General features: G+C 40.0%; 1 protein-coding gene across 1 annotated transcript in view; it reads right to left on the minus strand.

Annotated features, from left to right (window-relative positions):
• The window catches only part of LOC136874351 (fanconi-associated nuclease 1), a 134,277-nt gene that overhangs the window by 111,314 nt on the left and 5,201 nt on the right, over positions 1-17,762 (minus strand). The window contains exon 2 of the mRNA XM_068227764.1: positions 1,610-1,808. Coding sequence (XP_068083865.1) covers positions 1,610-1,808 — 199 coding nt within the window. The remainder of the gene's footprint in view (positions 1-1,609; positions 1,809-17,762) is intronic.

Below are 17,762 nucleotides of genomic sequence, written 5' to 3' on the forward strand. Positions count from 1 at the left end.
ATGCGCTCTTTCTTCCATGACACAGTTGATTATTTCTCTTTCTTTCAGCTGTGGTAGGAAGCATTGTCAATGACTACCACACATTAAGGTGGGAGATTTGCGAGAATCTGTTCTTTAAAATACTTCTCAAAACAATCACCATCCATTTCATCATGAGCATCAGCAATGTTTTTCTTAAACAAAAATACAAGCTTCACATTCAGCACAAACCCACAGTCGTTACCTGCACACACTAACACAAATTGTGGCCCACGACATGTAGGCACTCTCAAATCACTGGGAAGTCCCACTAAAAATGCCTGCCGCAGACTGTTTATGGTCTTGTCAATCCACGCCTATTACACTGTTATTACGGTATTAACAAATTATTAATGTGTGTAAACAATGTTTCTATTTTCATTTTGGAATTTCTTCACATGTAATAAATACTGATGGCGCCAAGACACAACGTCGTCTCTTTCAATTAGCATGGCTTTGTTTCCGATCCGTTCGTAAATAAAATCAATTTCTTCAAGCAGGAGATCTGGATCTCTACCGACAGCTGACAGAACATAATTTAGTTTTGGTGGTGGATTATCAAGGAAAAACTCATGTACTATCCGTCTAACTGCAATCCGTACAAAGTCGTATTTCAAAACCTTCCTGTTTTGCCTCCTCGTTTTCAACGTTTTCTTACAGGGTGATACGAAAGTGCCCTTGGTAGCTTCGGTGTGAATTTTAAACACTGTGGTTTTTGAAATGCTGCATGCTTCAGCGGTTTTCCTCGCAGTCTAATCCATACTTCTCACCTGATTCTTGGTCTTTATATAATTGCAGACCCCCGGGTTTATGTTTCGCAAACAGAACATCAATATCTTTAATGCCACTTACTTATAACTAAGTCACTATTATTTTCCCTATTACACGAAACGATCCTTACACTCCAACACTTTTTCAAATATCTTTGAGAGATCTGGACTCGTGCGTTCAGTGGAGCCCTAAGCCACGTACTACAGTGCACACTCTGTTCCATCCAGTGAGCTGACACTGTCTGGTAAATTACAACATCACATTGCACATCGAGAATGCATGTATTACATATCACTAAACGAATGCCGAGGATCATGTACTCTCCACCCAACACCATTAACCTATTAAATAAGACAGCAAAAATTTAGTTTTAAAGACTCCAAAGTCATCAATTCTGGGGGAGTCCACTAAATGCAAAAGCCCATAAGAGCCCGTAGAACACTTTTAACTATGGACGTACAATAGACACACTGAATGGTTGTAAATGTCAAGTTACATAACCACTTCATGTTCCCGTATGATTAATTCTACTACTCTGACCTTCATTCAGGGATATGTATGTCGCTTGTCACTGCACCTGGAGTGACTAACATACAGAAGCAAGCCACTGTAATGTAGTGTGTGTTCTTACCTATTTTATTACCTTACATAAAAGTATTGTGTTCTATAATGTACCATTAACATATCTACAGTATGTCTGAAAAACAAAAATAGTTTTAACATATGCCTTGCAAATATCATTCTTTGTTATCCTGTATGAAGCAATCAAACATTTTCTTTCAACCTGTATAGTAAAAGGTTGAAATTTAAATAAACTTACTTCTTTCTAAGAACAGCACTTGTTCCCACACTTCGTGAAAACATTAAGGTGGTCTGCTTCTTTTCATAGTCAAGTACCATTTCTATCATACGCTGCTTGGTTTTTCCCACATGATGTAGATGGCAGTCCTTGCATAGCAATTTCATTTCATTCAGTGTCAAAAGATCAAGCATCTCATTCAAATTCTCCACTTCAATATCTGCAAGGTAAACAAATGAACTGAAATAAGAAAAATGAAGACAAACACAAATGTATAGCAGAAGGAACACTGCTCTAATTAGGGCAAAAAATACAGAGGAAATAGTAAACATTTTCAGTATCAGATATGAGGAAGGAAAAGATTCTTTTCAGGCTGCCTGGTGGCCATGGTTAAGGCCAGTTAACCGGTTCGAGTTTCATTGATCGAAAAAAATATTTCACAATCGGAATGATGGTTGGCAGAGTAGAAGAGGTCAGTAGCGGCGATTGGGGCAAGTGCCCCTCTCCACGTTGTGAAGAAAACATTACATTTTTATTCCATTTTGTCCGGCTGAAAATAGGGATTTTGTAAATGATTAAAACAAGTAATTTGTACAAGCCTTGCTGTCTTATCAGCTAATTATTTCCTTCCTTTTCCTTAATTATTAACAGAATTATTAGCGGAAATATGTACAATATATCACTCGTTGTGGCTAACTGATTTGTATAGCGTCCAACAAGTAGTCAATGGTGGACACTTAGCACGTGCTGTAAGGAAGGGTAGCAGGTATATATTTTTTTGCCTAGGTCATGGACACTTGAGGTATGATTCACCCACTCGCCGTGCACATTCGTTAGTATGGCAGTCTCTTTAGTGTCTGTGAGTTTCTTAGTGTGTAGTCAAATCCTAAACATGTTGTGTGTGTCACAACATGTTGCTTGTCACTGTACCTGGAGTGACTAACAACATACAGAAGCAAGCCACTGTAATGTAGTGTATGTTCTTACCTATTTTATTACCTTACATAGAAGTATTGAGTTCTATAATGTACCATTAAAATATCTACAGTATGTCTGGAAAACAAAAAATATTTAATTGCAAAACGTGTAATATCGTTCCAGACCGAGATCGATAGCTGCAGTTGCTTAAGTGAAGTCAGTATCAAGTATTCGGGAGAAAGTGGGTTTGAATCCCATTGTCCGCAGCCCTGAAGATGGTTTTCCGTGGCTTCCTGTTTTCACACCTGACAAATGCTGGGGCTATACCTTAATTAAGGCCATGGCCGCTTCCTTCCCACTCCTAGCCTTGTCCTGTCCCATCGTCCCCATAAGACCTATCTGTGCCGGTCCTACATAAAGCAACTTGCATGTAATAAACTTCATGGTTGGTCCGTATTGAAAATTGTATATAAATTTGAAACAATTAAGTTTATTGAAGTGGTCAACCTATTCAGTACAATTCATTTGTGAGAATGTTTACAACCTGTATGAATTCATAACGAATGAATTGTGTTGAATAGTTTGACCTCTTCAATAAACTTAATTGTTTCAAATTTATAAAGCAACTTGTAAAAAAAAAAAAAAAAAAAAAAAATGTACCTTTGGTGAAAGTTTTATTGTACAGTATTGAATTAAAATCTCAGGAAAACTATTATTACCGCACTTAAGTTGGTAAACTGTCAACTTTAAGTTTAGATATATGTATACAGTCCCACCCCGGCCTCCACTCGCTACACCCCACAACCCCCGGTACATTCTGTTGTCTGTACATTATTTTACCCCCACCCCCACTTCTAATTCCCAATCGCCATTACCGGGAGAGGTGGTGGTATACGATACCCAATCACAATATTACATGCCAAAGGCCTGGGTTCAATTCCAAACCTCTCCACAGTGCTTAGATGAAGAGAGAGCACACAAGTACTGATAGTGATTAGTCCACTGTATGGGGTCATTAAAGCCTTGACCAGACCCCTTGGTGTAGACTATGCACTTGACATTGGGTTTCACCCTCTCCTTACCTCATTTTTGTCACTCCAAATTCCTCTTTGATTTCCTTTTCTTCCTGTTCTATATAAACGCCCATAAAATATCAAGATACATTTTAAAAATTAAAATTAATAATTTAACAGTATTCACAATATTTTGCAACAACTCTGCCTATGGCATCATGGTGTGAAGGCTTCTAGGAACGATCAGTGAGCCTAGTGAAGCAAATTTTACTGAAGACGCAACGGAAGGCCGCATTCGCACTGTCTTGGGATGAACTGCGAAGCAGTGATTAATGCAAGCGATTGACTTATACGGTGGAAGATAATAAAGATCCTGTTCCACTGACTCCATATATACTACTGCAAAAAGTACAAGACAGAAGAGTCTGACCTGGATTGCATTGCATCTGCAAGCATCACTCGGAAAATTCGGTATCTGCCAAGACTGAGAGAAGGGCTAGGAAGAAGTTTTCAATCAGAATATCTGGGGCAATTAACTTTGACAAAGCGTTGTGAAACTAGAAAGACTATAGTTGGTGAGATAGTAATAACTGGATCAGACAATGGAAAGAGAATTGATTGACCTTTGACAAGAATTAAGCATTTCATTCCAGGACAAGATGGAGGAGTCTAGGTGGTTCAACTAAAGACAAACAGTGGTACTGTTGTACATCCTATACAGAGATTGTACCACTTGGAGGTCTAATCTAGTGCCGAGAGTTACCAAACAAAACCCCAGTTCAACGAAGAGGAGGATGTGTCCGAATCCCTTGAAGAATTAAGGACAAGAGCAGAAAGAAAAAAGGTTCCACCTACAAGACGAAATGTTTGATTTCATGGTACAGAGGAGAAAGAATTCGCTTAGCATACATTGTTTACTTACTGTCAATATCTTGATAATTTCCAATTTTGAGAAAACTGTAAATTAGGTGGGAGTATGTTGAGAAATTTGTAGATGTTAAGACTGGCAATGGTTTACTCCTTTGTATAAAACTCTTTGGGTTTACTATTCTGTGTACTGGTGTTAATTTTTGATTGTGAATTAAAAAAGTTGGTTATGAATACTGAAATTTGAATAAGATGTTACAGATAATGTGTATTTACAACCTAAACAACGGGTATAATAGATTACATTTTATTATGTTCCATAACATGTTATTGAATATTAATAAAATTTCAAAGTTTGCAGGGATCCTTTTGTAGTTGAATATGTTCTCCTGCCATTTCTGCTTACATTTCACTGAACCGATTTTTCATGGTAGACAGTATGAAAGCATTCAAAATTTGTTCATACCCTTACAGCATTTACATTTCGTGCAGTCCTACAAGAGGGGCTGAGTCCATAACATGCGAAACATTTCCATAACATAATGCCACCTCCTACAAACTTTAATGTTGTACTATACATTCAGGTAGGTAACGTTCCCCAGGCATTCTCCACACCAAAATCTTCCCAACTGGTTGCCACAATTTATAATGTGATTCACCACTCCAAATTAAGTGTTTCAGTTTGTTATAGTGTTCTGAGTGTTACATTTCGTGTCTCGATAGACTGAAAAGCTAATAACTAAGTCGACACTGAAAAATGGCTTTCTTCTTAACAAATCTTATTAAGGGGAAATATTTGGTTTATAGACAGAAGCTTGACCATGAAATCCTATTCTTTTTAATTCCCGATGAATAGTCATAGGACCAGCTGTATTTTGCTTAGCACTTTGAAATTTCCTACCAATAATTCATTCTACGGATCTTCTTAAACCTGGAAAGCCGGAGCAGCGACCTGAAAACTACCGCCCAATAGCACTTCTCAGTTGTACTTATAAACTCTTGGAGCGAGTCTTCCTCACTAGGATAGCACCACTCATTGACGCTGTAATTCCCCCAGAGCAAGCTCGTTTCAGAAGAAATCGTAGCTGTACTGATCAAGTTTTGTCTCTTACCACTCACATCGAGGCAGGCTTCCAAAAGAAGTTAAAATCAACAGCTCTCTTTATTGATCTGACAAGTGCATACGATACTGTCTGGCAACATGGACTAATTCTTAAAGTGCTGGAAGTAATTCCCTGCTTGGAAATTGCAAACCTAATTTCCAACATGCTCTGTGAGAGAGAGTTTGTAGTATTCCTAGGCGATTCTAAAAGTCGCAAAAGAAAATTAAATAACGGTCTGCCACAGGGATCAGTATTGGCCCCAGTTCTCTTCAACCTATACATCCATGACTTACCACCAACCACAGCTACTAAGTTCATCTATGCAGACGACATTGCATTGGTAGCTCAAAGCAGAAATTTTGAGGATGGAGAAGGCAATCTTTCAGCAGACTTGGTCAAAATGGCAACTTTCTTCAAGTCTTGGCGTTTGATCCCAAGTGCTTCAAAGACCGAGGTTTCATGTTTTCATCTCAGCAACCGACTCGCAAACTATGAGCATCTGTCTTATTCCTTGGTGAAAAACTAAAGTACAACCCGTTCCCGAAATATCTAGGAGTCATACTGGACAGAACTCTGAGCTACAAAGAACATCTCACCAAGCTCTCTCACAAAATCGCTACAAGGAATAACATCCTACACAAGCTTTGCGGCAGTTCCTTGGGAGCCTCGGCTGACTGCTTACAATTAACGGGTATGAGTTTTGTCTACTCTGCAGCGGAATACTGTGCCCCAGTATGGCTGGAAAGTGCACATGTGCATAAAGTGGATACTAAGTTGAATGATACCATGCGCTGCATAACTGGTACTGTAAAGTCAACACCTCGCCACTGGTTACCCGTACTTAGTCATATCCCACCACCCCACCTGAGGAGAAAGGAAGCTCTGCTGAGAGAAGCAAAGAAGATCTGGTCATCTCCCTCATTACCAGTTCACCAGGAATTTTGTTACCCATCGCCACAATGACTTCGATCTAGGAGACCAGCAAGTATACTCGCTGGCCGACTCTTAAGGGATAACTTTAATCTAAACGAGAGCTGGCGGAACAACATCTGGAACAAATGTTCATGACCTAAATCCAACCCTGAAAATGAAGGGATTCGACCTCCCAATAGAACTATGGGTGTCGCCTCAACAGACTGAGAACTGGGCATGGATGCTGCAATTTCTTATGCCATAAGTGGGGTTGGGTGGATGCTCCAATGTGTGAATGCAATGAAGAGGAGCAGACCATAGACCTTGTCATCCTGTGCTGCCCTCTTCATGCCTACTCCAGAAGCCCCAGTGACCTGTTTCATCTTTCAGAAAGTGATGTAGAGTGGCTGAAACACTTGAACCTGGACTTATAAATTTGTAGTTATAATCGCCATACGATTAAATAAATAAATTCTACGGATAACCAAAGATTTTCTCGAACCACCCTCTTTAATGTTCATTGGTCTCTGGCTGTCATTATATGTGGCCCACCAGATGATGATTGTGCTGTGGTTATACCTACACGTTTCTACTTTAGAATTACATCACAGACATAGGTTACGAATTTCATTATGGTCTGTATTGACAATTGATCACTTAAGACGGGATTCCACTGAGGCAACATTTGGGCGACATGGAGCATGCGACAGTGAAGCATGCCGCAGTCAACTTTCAATTGAAGAACATGGCACGACATGTAGTGTGCAGCTGTGTGGCTTGAGACATGTTGCCATCTGTCGAACACCCGCTGGTGCCGCATGCCTCAAAAATATACTTGTCGAACAGTGTCGCCCAGGATCCGACAGTGTGTGGATCGGTGCTACAATTTCCGTGCGACAAGATGAAATGGACTATTGAAAACACTGCAAATTTAAATGGGGATTTACACAAGCTGTGGAATTGCGTAATGTATCATTGAGTGATTATAAAAACAGTAGCAAAAAAAGCATACGTTTGAAACGGCCCCCAGAAAAATATGACTGCAGTGTCCACGAACTGAAGAAAATTTAAATAATGTGTTCAGCTTTCCACCGAGAGCATAAAAGAATTCAGAAAATGAAAACTGGTGGTGCTTCTCCATTGAGAGGAAAGCTGTGGTTTGCATATAATCTACTTACCTTTCATCTTGACATTGATGCTCCAAACGTCAGGTGACAATGAGGAACGTGAGGTCAATTGATTTTAAGCCACTGTTTTCCTCTAATAAATGAAATAAGTTAACTGCTTATGAACTTTTGTAAATACGATTGTGATTTATTCGATGCCTGCCAAGCTGAGTGGCTCAGATGGTTGAAGCGCTGCTCTTCTGACCCCAACTTGGCAGGTTCGATCCTGGCTCAGTCCGGTGGTATTTGAAGGTGTTCAAATACGTCACTCTCGTGTCGGTGGCACGTAAAATAATTCCTATTTTCCGGCACCTCGACGTCTCCAAAAACCGTAAAAGTGGATAGTGGGACGTAAAGCCATTATCATTATTATTATTATTCAATGCCCGGTTTTCTCGTTATTAGTACTGGCAATAGTCTGTACTAGAAATAAATCAATTAGAGATAACTATTAAAACAGAATTTAATGACATCACCGTACTAACTACTACAACAGTAATAAACTTGACAGGTTTAGTTCTAACTCAGTCCGGTGGTATTTGAAGGTGCTCAAGTAGACCTACATCAGCCTTGTGTCCGTAGATTCACTGGCATGTAAAATAACGCCTGCTGCACTAAATTCCGGCATCACGGCGACTCAGAAAACCGTAAAAGTAGGAATGGGACATAAAGCCAATAACACTATTGTACAATAATAATAATAATAATAATAATATATTCTACATATCAGTATCTTATGGCATTTCCATGCCTGTGGATTTCTTGTAAATACGTCGTTTAATAGTATAACAACAAATGGTTCTCTTTTCTACACTGTTAACACACAACAATGAATCTACTTTTTATCTAGATATCCTTCGCCGCTACTCTAATTACGCAAAGTCTTCCAACATGTTTCATCACAGTCTTTTTCTTCCTCACTATGTCTACTTATTGCCGGGCCCCGTGGTGCAGAGGTAGCATGCCTGCCTCTTACCCGGAGGCCCCGGATTCGATTCACGGCCAGGTCAGAGTTCGAGGTCCACTCAGCCTATGTGATTAGGACTGAGGAGCTATCTGACGGTGAGATAGCGGCTCCGGTCTAGAAAGCCAAGAAAAATGACCGAGAGGATTCGTCGTGCTGACCACACGACACCTCGTAATCTGCAGAACTTAGGGCTGAGCAGCGGTCGTTTGGTAGGCCAAGGCCCTTCAAGGGCTGTTGTGCCATGTTTTTTTGTTGGTCTACTTATTGTCACAGTTGCCACGAGTCATCTTTCATTCTCCTAGTATAACTGTATTAGAAATGTGAAATACAAGGGGGGTAAAATAATCAGAATAGGGTTAGGATATACACACATACATTATCATTATAGGCTGTTGTGCCTTCCAGCATTCAGTCTGCAAGCCTCTGTGAATTTACTAAACGTCACCACAATCCTCGATTTGCAACTAGTGTTGTGGCCTCATTTAGTTCTATACCTCTTATCTTTAAATCGTTAGAAACCAAGTCTAACCATCGTCGTCTTGGTCTACCTCTACTTCTCTTACCCTCCATAGCAGAGTCCATTATTCCCCTAGGTAACCTATTCTCCTACATTCGCCTCACATGACCCCACCACCGAAGCCGGTTTATGTTCATTCCTAAATTAGCCTTTATCTCCTCATTCCAAGTACCATCCTGCCATTGTTCCCACCTGTTTGTATCAGCAATCATTCTTGCTACTTTCATGTCTGTTACTTATAACTTATGAATAAGATATCCTGGGTCCACCCAGCTTTCGCTCCTGTACAGCAAAGTTGGTCTGAAAACAGACCGATGTAAAGATGGTTTTGTCTGGGAGCTGACTTCCTTCTTACAAAATACTGTTGATCGCAACTGCGAGCTCACTACATTAGCTTTACGACACCTTGATTCAATCTCACTATATTACCATCCTGGGAGAACACACAACCTAAATACTTGAAATTATCGACCTGTTCTAGCTCTGCATCACCAATCCGACATTCAATTCTGTTGAATTTCTTACCTACTGACATCAATTTAGTCTTCGAGAGGCTAATTTTCATATAATACTTGTACCGGGTGGTACACCTCCATGCCGCTAATTCAAACTTTGCGCCAGTTGAAACTCCTCTACTGGAGGAAGTCTGAACTTTATCTACTGCGTAAATTTTCAAGTTTCTCAGAAGATGTCACTACTTGTAAATTTTGAAGTTTCTGAAATGGGTCGTTTTCGATATATTTTTGTTTTGCCTGTAGTAAGAATTGTGGACATTCTCTTCCAGATGGCACTACTGAAGAAATACAATTATGCACACTAGTGCGAAGTGAAAGAACTATGTGTTTGAAGAAATTTTGAGTTTATAAGTTTGTTCTTTGTTAAATTTCTTTCAGTTATTGTTTATGTTGGCAATATTAACCCCTTCCTTCCGCCAGGTTTGAATTTAGCCAATCCCGAATTTCTTTAATTAATTTATGACCAATCAGGGGTATCTTCTTCAACTTGGATATGTTGCTTAACCCTAACCAAAAATATTCTTGTGGGAGGGTGTTCTCATTCTTGAAACGCCTCGAACTTTCCGCGAGAGTATATAAACTGCTGATTTTCGGGTCTCCGCGCCACTTCAGAACATCTTTCAGTGTGTAAAGTACGTAGCAGGGGGCGGGAAGCGCCTCTTTCTTCGGGCAGCAGTTCAACCACAAGGTAATGGCCGTTTAATAACTTCTTTTTTTGCTAGCTCAGCAGTTTAACTCTCGGGGCAAGTCCGAAGCTTTTCCACCATGTAACTTTTCCCCTAAAATGTAAAGACACTTAGTATATATTCTTTCTTTTAAACTACAAATTGGGATAGAGAGTGCTTTACCCTCTCGAGCTCCCACTCATATTGCTTTGAGGTGAACTTATTTTTCTCAACCGTTCCTTCCAGTCTAGCGTTATGTAAATTGTCTTCTCATATAAGTCACCTCTTTAGTATGGGATTAGCCCTTGCATTAACGGCCTAGTGCCAAGTAGGTTTTAAACAAAATGTATTAGGAGTGCAGCTTCGCCTCCTTTCAAATTGGTATTGTCGAGGCCATGTAATAGTTCTGTTTCTTTACTTGATAGGCCTCAGTAGGTTGGGTATTTTTACCCCTGTTTTCATGTCCTTGGAGGACAACTTGAATGTGGAGTTTGGTGTGGCCTTTGATAGGCTTAAATTTTGAGAGCGAGTTGCTCTTTCTTGAAATTGAGTTGTTGTATGCCTCGAGGAGGCTTTACCGTGTAAAGAGGAGCAAGTGCTCCTGGGCATGATAGGGGTCTTCTGCCCCTTTGTTGAATTGTGTATATCGTAAAGTTGGGCTTATAGCTCAAGAATTGTGTGTCTGGCTCTCGGAGCCCAAATCCTGTAATCACTGTAATTGTACATTTTCGAATTGTGTTTCGGCTACTGAGTACCTGTTCTCTTTGTTATTTCTTAATCTTGAAAAGAAAATATAACCTTATTAAATTTTATCTTAACTTTAATTTCGTATTTTGGGACCTATTCACCCCCGCACCTTCTTTCACCTCTGCTGTTCCACAGATACCTCGGAACAATACTCATTGCACCTATTTTCAAATTCCAAGATATTAGACTGCAGGCTTTCAGCACAATCTGCCATTAAGACCAAGTCGCCAGCATAGGCCAGACTGCTTATTACATTTCCACCTAACTGAATCCCCCTTCCCCGCCATTCTATACCTTTCAGCAGATGATCCATGTAAACTATGAACAGCAAAGGTGAAAGATTACAGCCTTGTCTAACCCCTGTAAGTACCCTGAACCAAGAACTCATTCTACCATCAATTCTCACTGAAGCCTAATTGTCAATATAAATACCTTTGATTGATTTTAATAATCTACCTTTAATTCCATAGTCCCCCAGCATAGCAAACATCTTTTCCCTCGGCACCCTGTCATATGCTTTCTCTAGATCTACGAAACATAAACACAACTGCCTATTCATCTCGTAGCATTTTTCAATGACCTGGCACATACTGAATATCTGATCCTGACAGCCTCTCTGTGGTCTGAAACCACACTGGGTTTCATCCAACTTCCTCTCAACGACTGATCGCACCCTCCCTTCCAAGATGCCAGTGAATACTTTGCCTGGTATACTAATCAATGGGATACCTCGATAGTTGTTGCAATCCTTCCTGTTCCCTTGCTTATAGATAGGTGCAATTACTGCTTTTGTCCAATCTGAAGGTACCTTACCAACACTCCATGCTAATTTTACTACTCTGTGAAGCCATTTCATCCCTGCCTATATTCTGCTTAAACCTAATACATTTTTTTTTTTTTTAAATATCATTAAAATCCAGCGAACAAGAAGTTATTAAATCTTCCCGTATCTCTAGGCATACCAATTCTGCCATGGTACACAACCTTCATCTGTCAAATTACTCCATAAACTCATCACTAATGGCTTTCGCCTCTTGAGAAATCCAACGTGGTTTGTTTGCCAAGGGCTCCACGCCTTATCAGCTTGGATCACTCCGCACCATGCACATTTCCGGGATGATTCGTGAGATGCTAGGTTGAGAAACTCGAAACAAGTACCGGTACATCAAGAAAGTATAGCTGTCACCAGCCGGTCGAAGTCGAGTGAGGAACTGTTGTCTTGGTTGCCTTGATAGAATAACGTTTGTAGTTGGCGACAAGTCTCCACAAGTGACGCATGCTACACCCGGCAACACATGTAGCATACCACATCCTTTCTGGCCCACTGACAAGAAGCCACATGCTACAAAGAGAAACATTTGTTGCCAGCCTCAAGCTACATGTCGCCCAAATGTTGCCTCAGTGGAAACCCGCCTTCATAAGTTAATGGTATCGAATAGGTGGACCCTTCTCTACCCTTTGATAGTACATCACAGACTGTTGATTTGGATACCTTTGTAAGGTTAGAAATGTCCCTTACAGATTTTTTGCTTATGTGGGAGGAGCTAGTGGCTTTACGTTGCACCGACACAGACAGGACTTATGGCGACGATGAGAAAGGAAAGGCCTAGGAGTTGGAAGAAAGCGATCGTGGCCTCAATTAAGGTACAGCCCCAGCATTTGCCTGGTGTGAAAATGGGAAACCACGGAAAACCATCTTCAGGGCTGCCGACAGTGCGATTCGAACCCACTACTTCCCGGATGCAAGCTCACAGCCGCGCGCCCCTAACCGCACAGCCAACTTGCCCGGTTTTTGCTCGTGTCCCAAGTTGAAAGGCACCAGGCTCATTTGACTTACTCACGTTGCTGTTCTGTAGTCACACTGAGCAATACAATCCTCCCTGCCTCCTTTTATACTGGTACGATGTGTCACTTGTTATTACAAGATACTAGAATCATTCCATATTGACGGTTTTCACTTTACAAAGGAAAAATTAAAGGTATCCTCCTAATTCAATACAAATCATAATTCCATCATCAGATGGAGTAATAAAATTCAAACATGTTTTGAATCGTTTGAGCCAACTTTAGTGAAATAGGAGGGGGTGTAGGTGAAAGTAATCTACATAATACAAGCTAAAAATGTGCTAAAAACATAATGAAGGAACAAAAGAAAAAAGAAAAGACATATGACAGAAATAAAAACAATAACAATATTTATCATTAGATGGGGCAATAAATAACTCGCCGAGACATATTCATTGAAAAAAGGTTAATCTAAAACATAATTGAATCCAAAAAGTGTGCTAAAACTAAGAAGAAAATAAATGATACACACAGAAACGAAACAATAAGTGCTAATGGTGAGGTTGCAGACCTCTTAGTCTAAAAATTTTAGTTTGATAAACAATACCAAAAAAAATCACTGTTGAAAATTCAGGCTGATGATCTGACTTTGTAGGACACCATCACCACGAATGGTTAGGAGGGGAGCAAAAAAGCTTGAGAAACCAAGTTTCAGAGGAGACAACATGCCAGGTGAAATGTATGTGATTAGTGATGGAAAAAACGCCAATGAATATAAAGTTTAGAACAGCAGCATTCTCAGTATACCGGTCCCGTTCTAGAAGATTGTTTCCAATGCTGGCGAGATGTATCTGCCTTATTTTAAAATGGTCGGGAGAGCAGCGACAAAATTGAGAAGCTGTGTTAGAGAAGGAACAGGTGTATGGTAAAATATAAGTGACCATAGTGGAAACCATCAATGAAGTTCCAATCTACAATGGAAAATTCGAGGTTGTGTGAGAAACTTGGGTTGATAAGTAAAAATATGAAATGGGTGTGAAGAAATCTTTAAACTTACGGTATTTAAAAGGTGGATGTCCTCTCGAACCGGCCTGGCCTTATCAGAGTTAACGGTCCCCTTCATACGATTGAACCTGTTGTTGGCTCAGCTGTGTTTGCGAGGATGGGAGGAGCGGAGGGGGAAGGGGGTGCAGGGCTGGTTGGAAAGTGTGGGGGTGGGGAGGGGGGAGTGGTAGTGAATTGGAGAGATGGAGGCGGGATTTGTTTTTATTATAGAAGTTCTGACAAATATATGGAATGAATGTTTCAAGTAGAATGAAACGAGCCTCAGCAAACAGGAGAGTATCACCATCAGATGTTATGCGGGAGCGGTATACCATCAACTAAATACAGTAGTACCATCCATTTGTATACCACACTTCTCTATCAGATTGCGCCGCAGTCCAAAGTCATCAAAGTCTTGCTTCCCATTGATGAACCAGTCTCTCGAGCCTGACTCAGGTCTCACTTAATTCTGAAATTACCAGATATTAAACCCAACATTGCAGAGCTCATTATTTACATTACACTGTGTCTGACGTAATTTCTTCTTCTTTCCTGGCCTTTTTCCCAAATATCTGGGGTCAGGAAAAATGGGGATTAAGCCCTGTTTTATGGCCAAATGCCCTTCCTGATGCCAACCCTATTTGCAGGAATGTTTTCCCTAATGCATGTTTCTGTGGTGGTTAGTAGTGTTATATGTTGTACAAGGTCAGATCAAAAAGTCCCAGATTATCTACATTGATGAAAAAGCTTGAACAACCATTTCCTTTGAAACAGTCACCTTGCGCAGCAAAGCACCGGACCCAACATTTCTGCCACAGCTGGAATGACCCTGGAAGTCATTTTCCATAAACGAGTCCAGAAACTTTTGCAATTTGTGACGGATAATGGCACTGCTGTGAAACAGCGACCTATCAGCCAGATATTCATCTTTGGGAAAAGGAAGAAATCGTCAGGAGCTACACGTGATGAGACGAGTGGGTGCAGAAGCAATATCATGTTGCATTTGGCAAAAAACTAGCAGGCGAGGAGTGTTCAGAGACAAGGTACATTGTCGTCATGGAGAAGCCAATTCTTTGTGTGCTACAAATCCAGTCACTTTCACTAAATGTTCTCCCTCAAATGCCATAGAACATCACAGTAAAATGTTCTATTGATGATCTGGCCCTAGAGAACAAATAATGTCACGATTAATGATTTTAACCATAATGATCAATTATCGTAAACACGTATTAACTCAAACTTAATCACACGTTCATGTATTTACACACTTTTAAATATGTGGTTCCACCTTGTCAATACTATTACCAGTAATTCATTTGCGGACCATGGACAGCGTAAGATGTTTAAGCTTGCTCCTATACTGCGGGCTGTGGACGGCGTAAGACGTTAAATGTTCCGTGCGAAGCAATGCTGTTTATATTTGTCATTTATGCATTCTTACACCTTAGTCAGCATTACTGGTTGCAACCGAAAGTTGACCTTGTTGAGACAAACCTCACGTTGAGTGGACTCATGTTTATCTCAGCTGTTTTAGCGGGAAAATCTCAGCACTTCCTCGCGTGTAAAGTCGGTACTTGAGATTCCAATGCAGTGCGTGTCGTTCTTACCGAGTGTAGTATAATGGCTCATAAAATAAAGTTTCTTACGGAAGAAGAGCTGTTAGATATTGTTCACAATGATGATTCTGGTGATGAACTTATTCCTGAAATAGCCTCAGATAGTGAAAGTGACAAGGAAATTCCGATTCCCGAATCCGACAGGCCTATAGAGGAAAGTGCCATTACATATCATCCTAGTTATTGTCCACCTGTTCCACCATTTACAGGGAATTCAGGTCTAAACGTTCAAACAGAAAATGAGCAGAATATTATGAGTTACGTGAGTATTTTCATGAATGACAAATTTTACCAGTACGTGTGTGAGGAGACGAATCTATACGCGAGTCAAGTGATAAGTGCGGTGCCCCGGCCTTTCACAAAGAATTTGACCATGCAATCCTGGAAACCGATTGATGTCTCTGAGTTGAAAATTTTTTAGGGTTGATGTCCATCACAGGTATAGTCCAAAAGCCTGATATAAAAATGTACTGCACTGAAGACCCTGTTTTTCAGACTCCGACATTTTCTAAAACAATGTCCCGAACGCGCTTCCTTCATATTCTTTCATTTCTTCACTTCAGTGACAGTAATCATTATGCCAATAGTACAGATAGGTTGTATAAAGTTAGACCTATTTTGGAAATATTGAGCAATAAATTTTCAACCGTATACACTCCAGGCAATAAGACTGCATTGGATGAGGGGATGCTAGCTTGATGAGGGCATTTGAAATTTCGAGTCTACAATCCTGGAAAACTTACTAAGTACGGCATTTTAGTCAGGATGGTGTGCGAGTCTAGTTCAGGATATATTTGCACTCTCAAAATTTATGATGGAAGTGGAATTTCATTCAAAGACACAGTGTTGGAATTATTGAATCCCTACCTTGACCAGGGGTACGCGGTATATATGGATAATTTCTATAACAGTGTAGGTTCGGCTAAGGAGTTGTGTGAACGCAACACTACTGTTTGTGGAACAATACGGCAACACAGGGGGGGTCCCTAAAGAAGTCAGGGAACGACAGAAAAGTCTGAAGAGGGGAGAAATAAATTTTATTAGAGATGGCGAGGTGGTTCTTCTTTCATGAATGGGCAAGAGGATCATAACAACGAGTTCAACAATGCATTCAGCAGAAATGGCGGAAGTACCAAAAGGTATCTAGATTTGGAAAGCCTGCAATGAAGCTGGAATATAGTGTTGATTATAACCCACACATGCATGGAGTGGATATTGCTGATCAGTATCTTGCAATGTATCCATTCATGAGGAAAACAGATGAATTGCCCAAATAGGTTTTAATTTTACAATATGCCCTCTTCAATGCATTTAGGCTTCATCAAAAGAACACTAGAAACATATCCCTCTCATTTCAGTTGTTCATGCAAACAGTTTGTAGATATTTGATACAAACTACGCAAATAATTCAGTCAGTATCTCCAGTTCCTTCTGAAGCATTTTCATCAAGTATGAACACCTCTAAATCCCCACCCCCACAACGAGCGCCAACAAAGGGCCTAATTTTTCAGCTTGATGGAAAAAGGAAGCAGCATGTTCTTGTTAAATTTCCTCCTGTAAAAAGTAAGAGCACCCCCTCAAGAAAGTGTAGCATGTGCATAAAAAACAAAGTTAGAAGTGAAACAATATGGTACTGCAATAAGTGTGGTGTTCCTCTCCACCCATGAACCTGTGACACCAGATATCACACCCTCAATATCTACTAGAGGTAAGCACAAAGTATCATATTTGTAACATTTATAGTTCAGGAGTAATGGTAAATTGTATTAAGTGATGCATGTTAAGAGGGCCGGGCATGAAAATGGCTGGTCCAGGCATTCAAGTGTCCCGCTGAGAAGCAGGTACTGAACGTGTTAACAACTTGCTAAAAAAAAGTCTGTACCATTGAGTAATATTCACTAACAGAACAAAGTCCTTTTTTTTTTATTTTGTCATTAGACGATTCCAATTTAAATTTGCTTTCTTGTTTTAAAGGAGAAGGATAGTTTTATCTGGCTCGCATGATTTCCAATTCAATGACCATCAAGGTCTTGTTTTGTTTTTTGAGTATTTGACAAGCAGCTTTCTCAGTAAGTTCTAACAGCATTCGAATTTTAAATATTTTTCAGTAGTAACATCCTAGAATTAAGTTTGTACCTTTCTTTATGTATTTTAGAACCAAGAAAGGATTGCAAAGGAGCAATTAATGGCTGAGAGGGTCAACAGTAAGAGCTGCAGATATTTAATGTCTTCCGACACGTTAATTTAGAATTTTATACAGATACTGACTATTTAGCAAGGTTTTTATATTGTAATGATATTCTGAGAATAGAATTAGATGTTTGTATTTCATAGTAATA

Source organism: Anabrus simplex, chromosome 5 (assembly GCF_040414725.1).
Source record: "Anabrus simplex isolate iqAnaSimp1 chromosome 5, ASM4041472v1, whole genome shotgun sequence".
Classification (NCBI taxonomy): domain Eukaryota; kingdom Metazoa; phylum Arthropoda; class Insecta; order Orthoptera; family Tettigoniidae; genus Anabrus; species Anabrus simplex.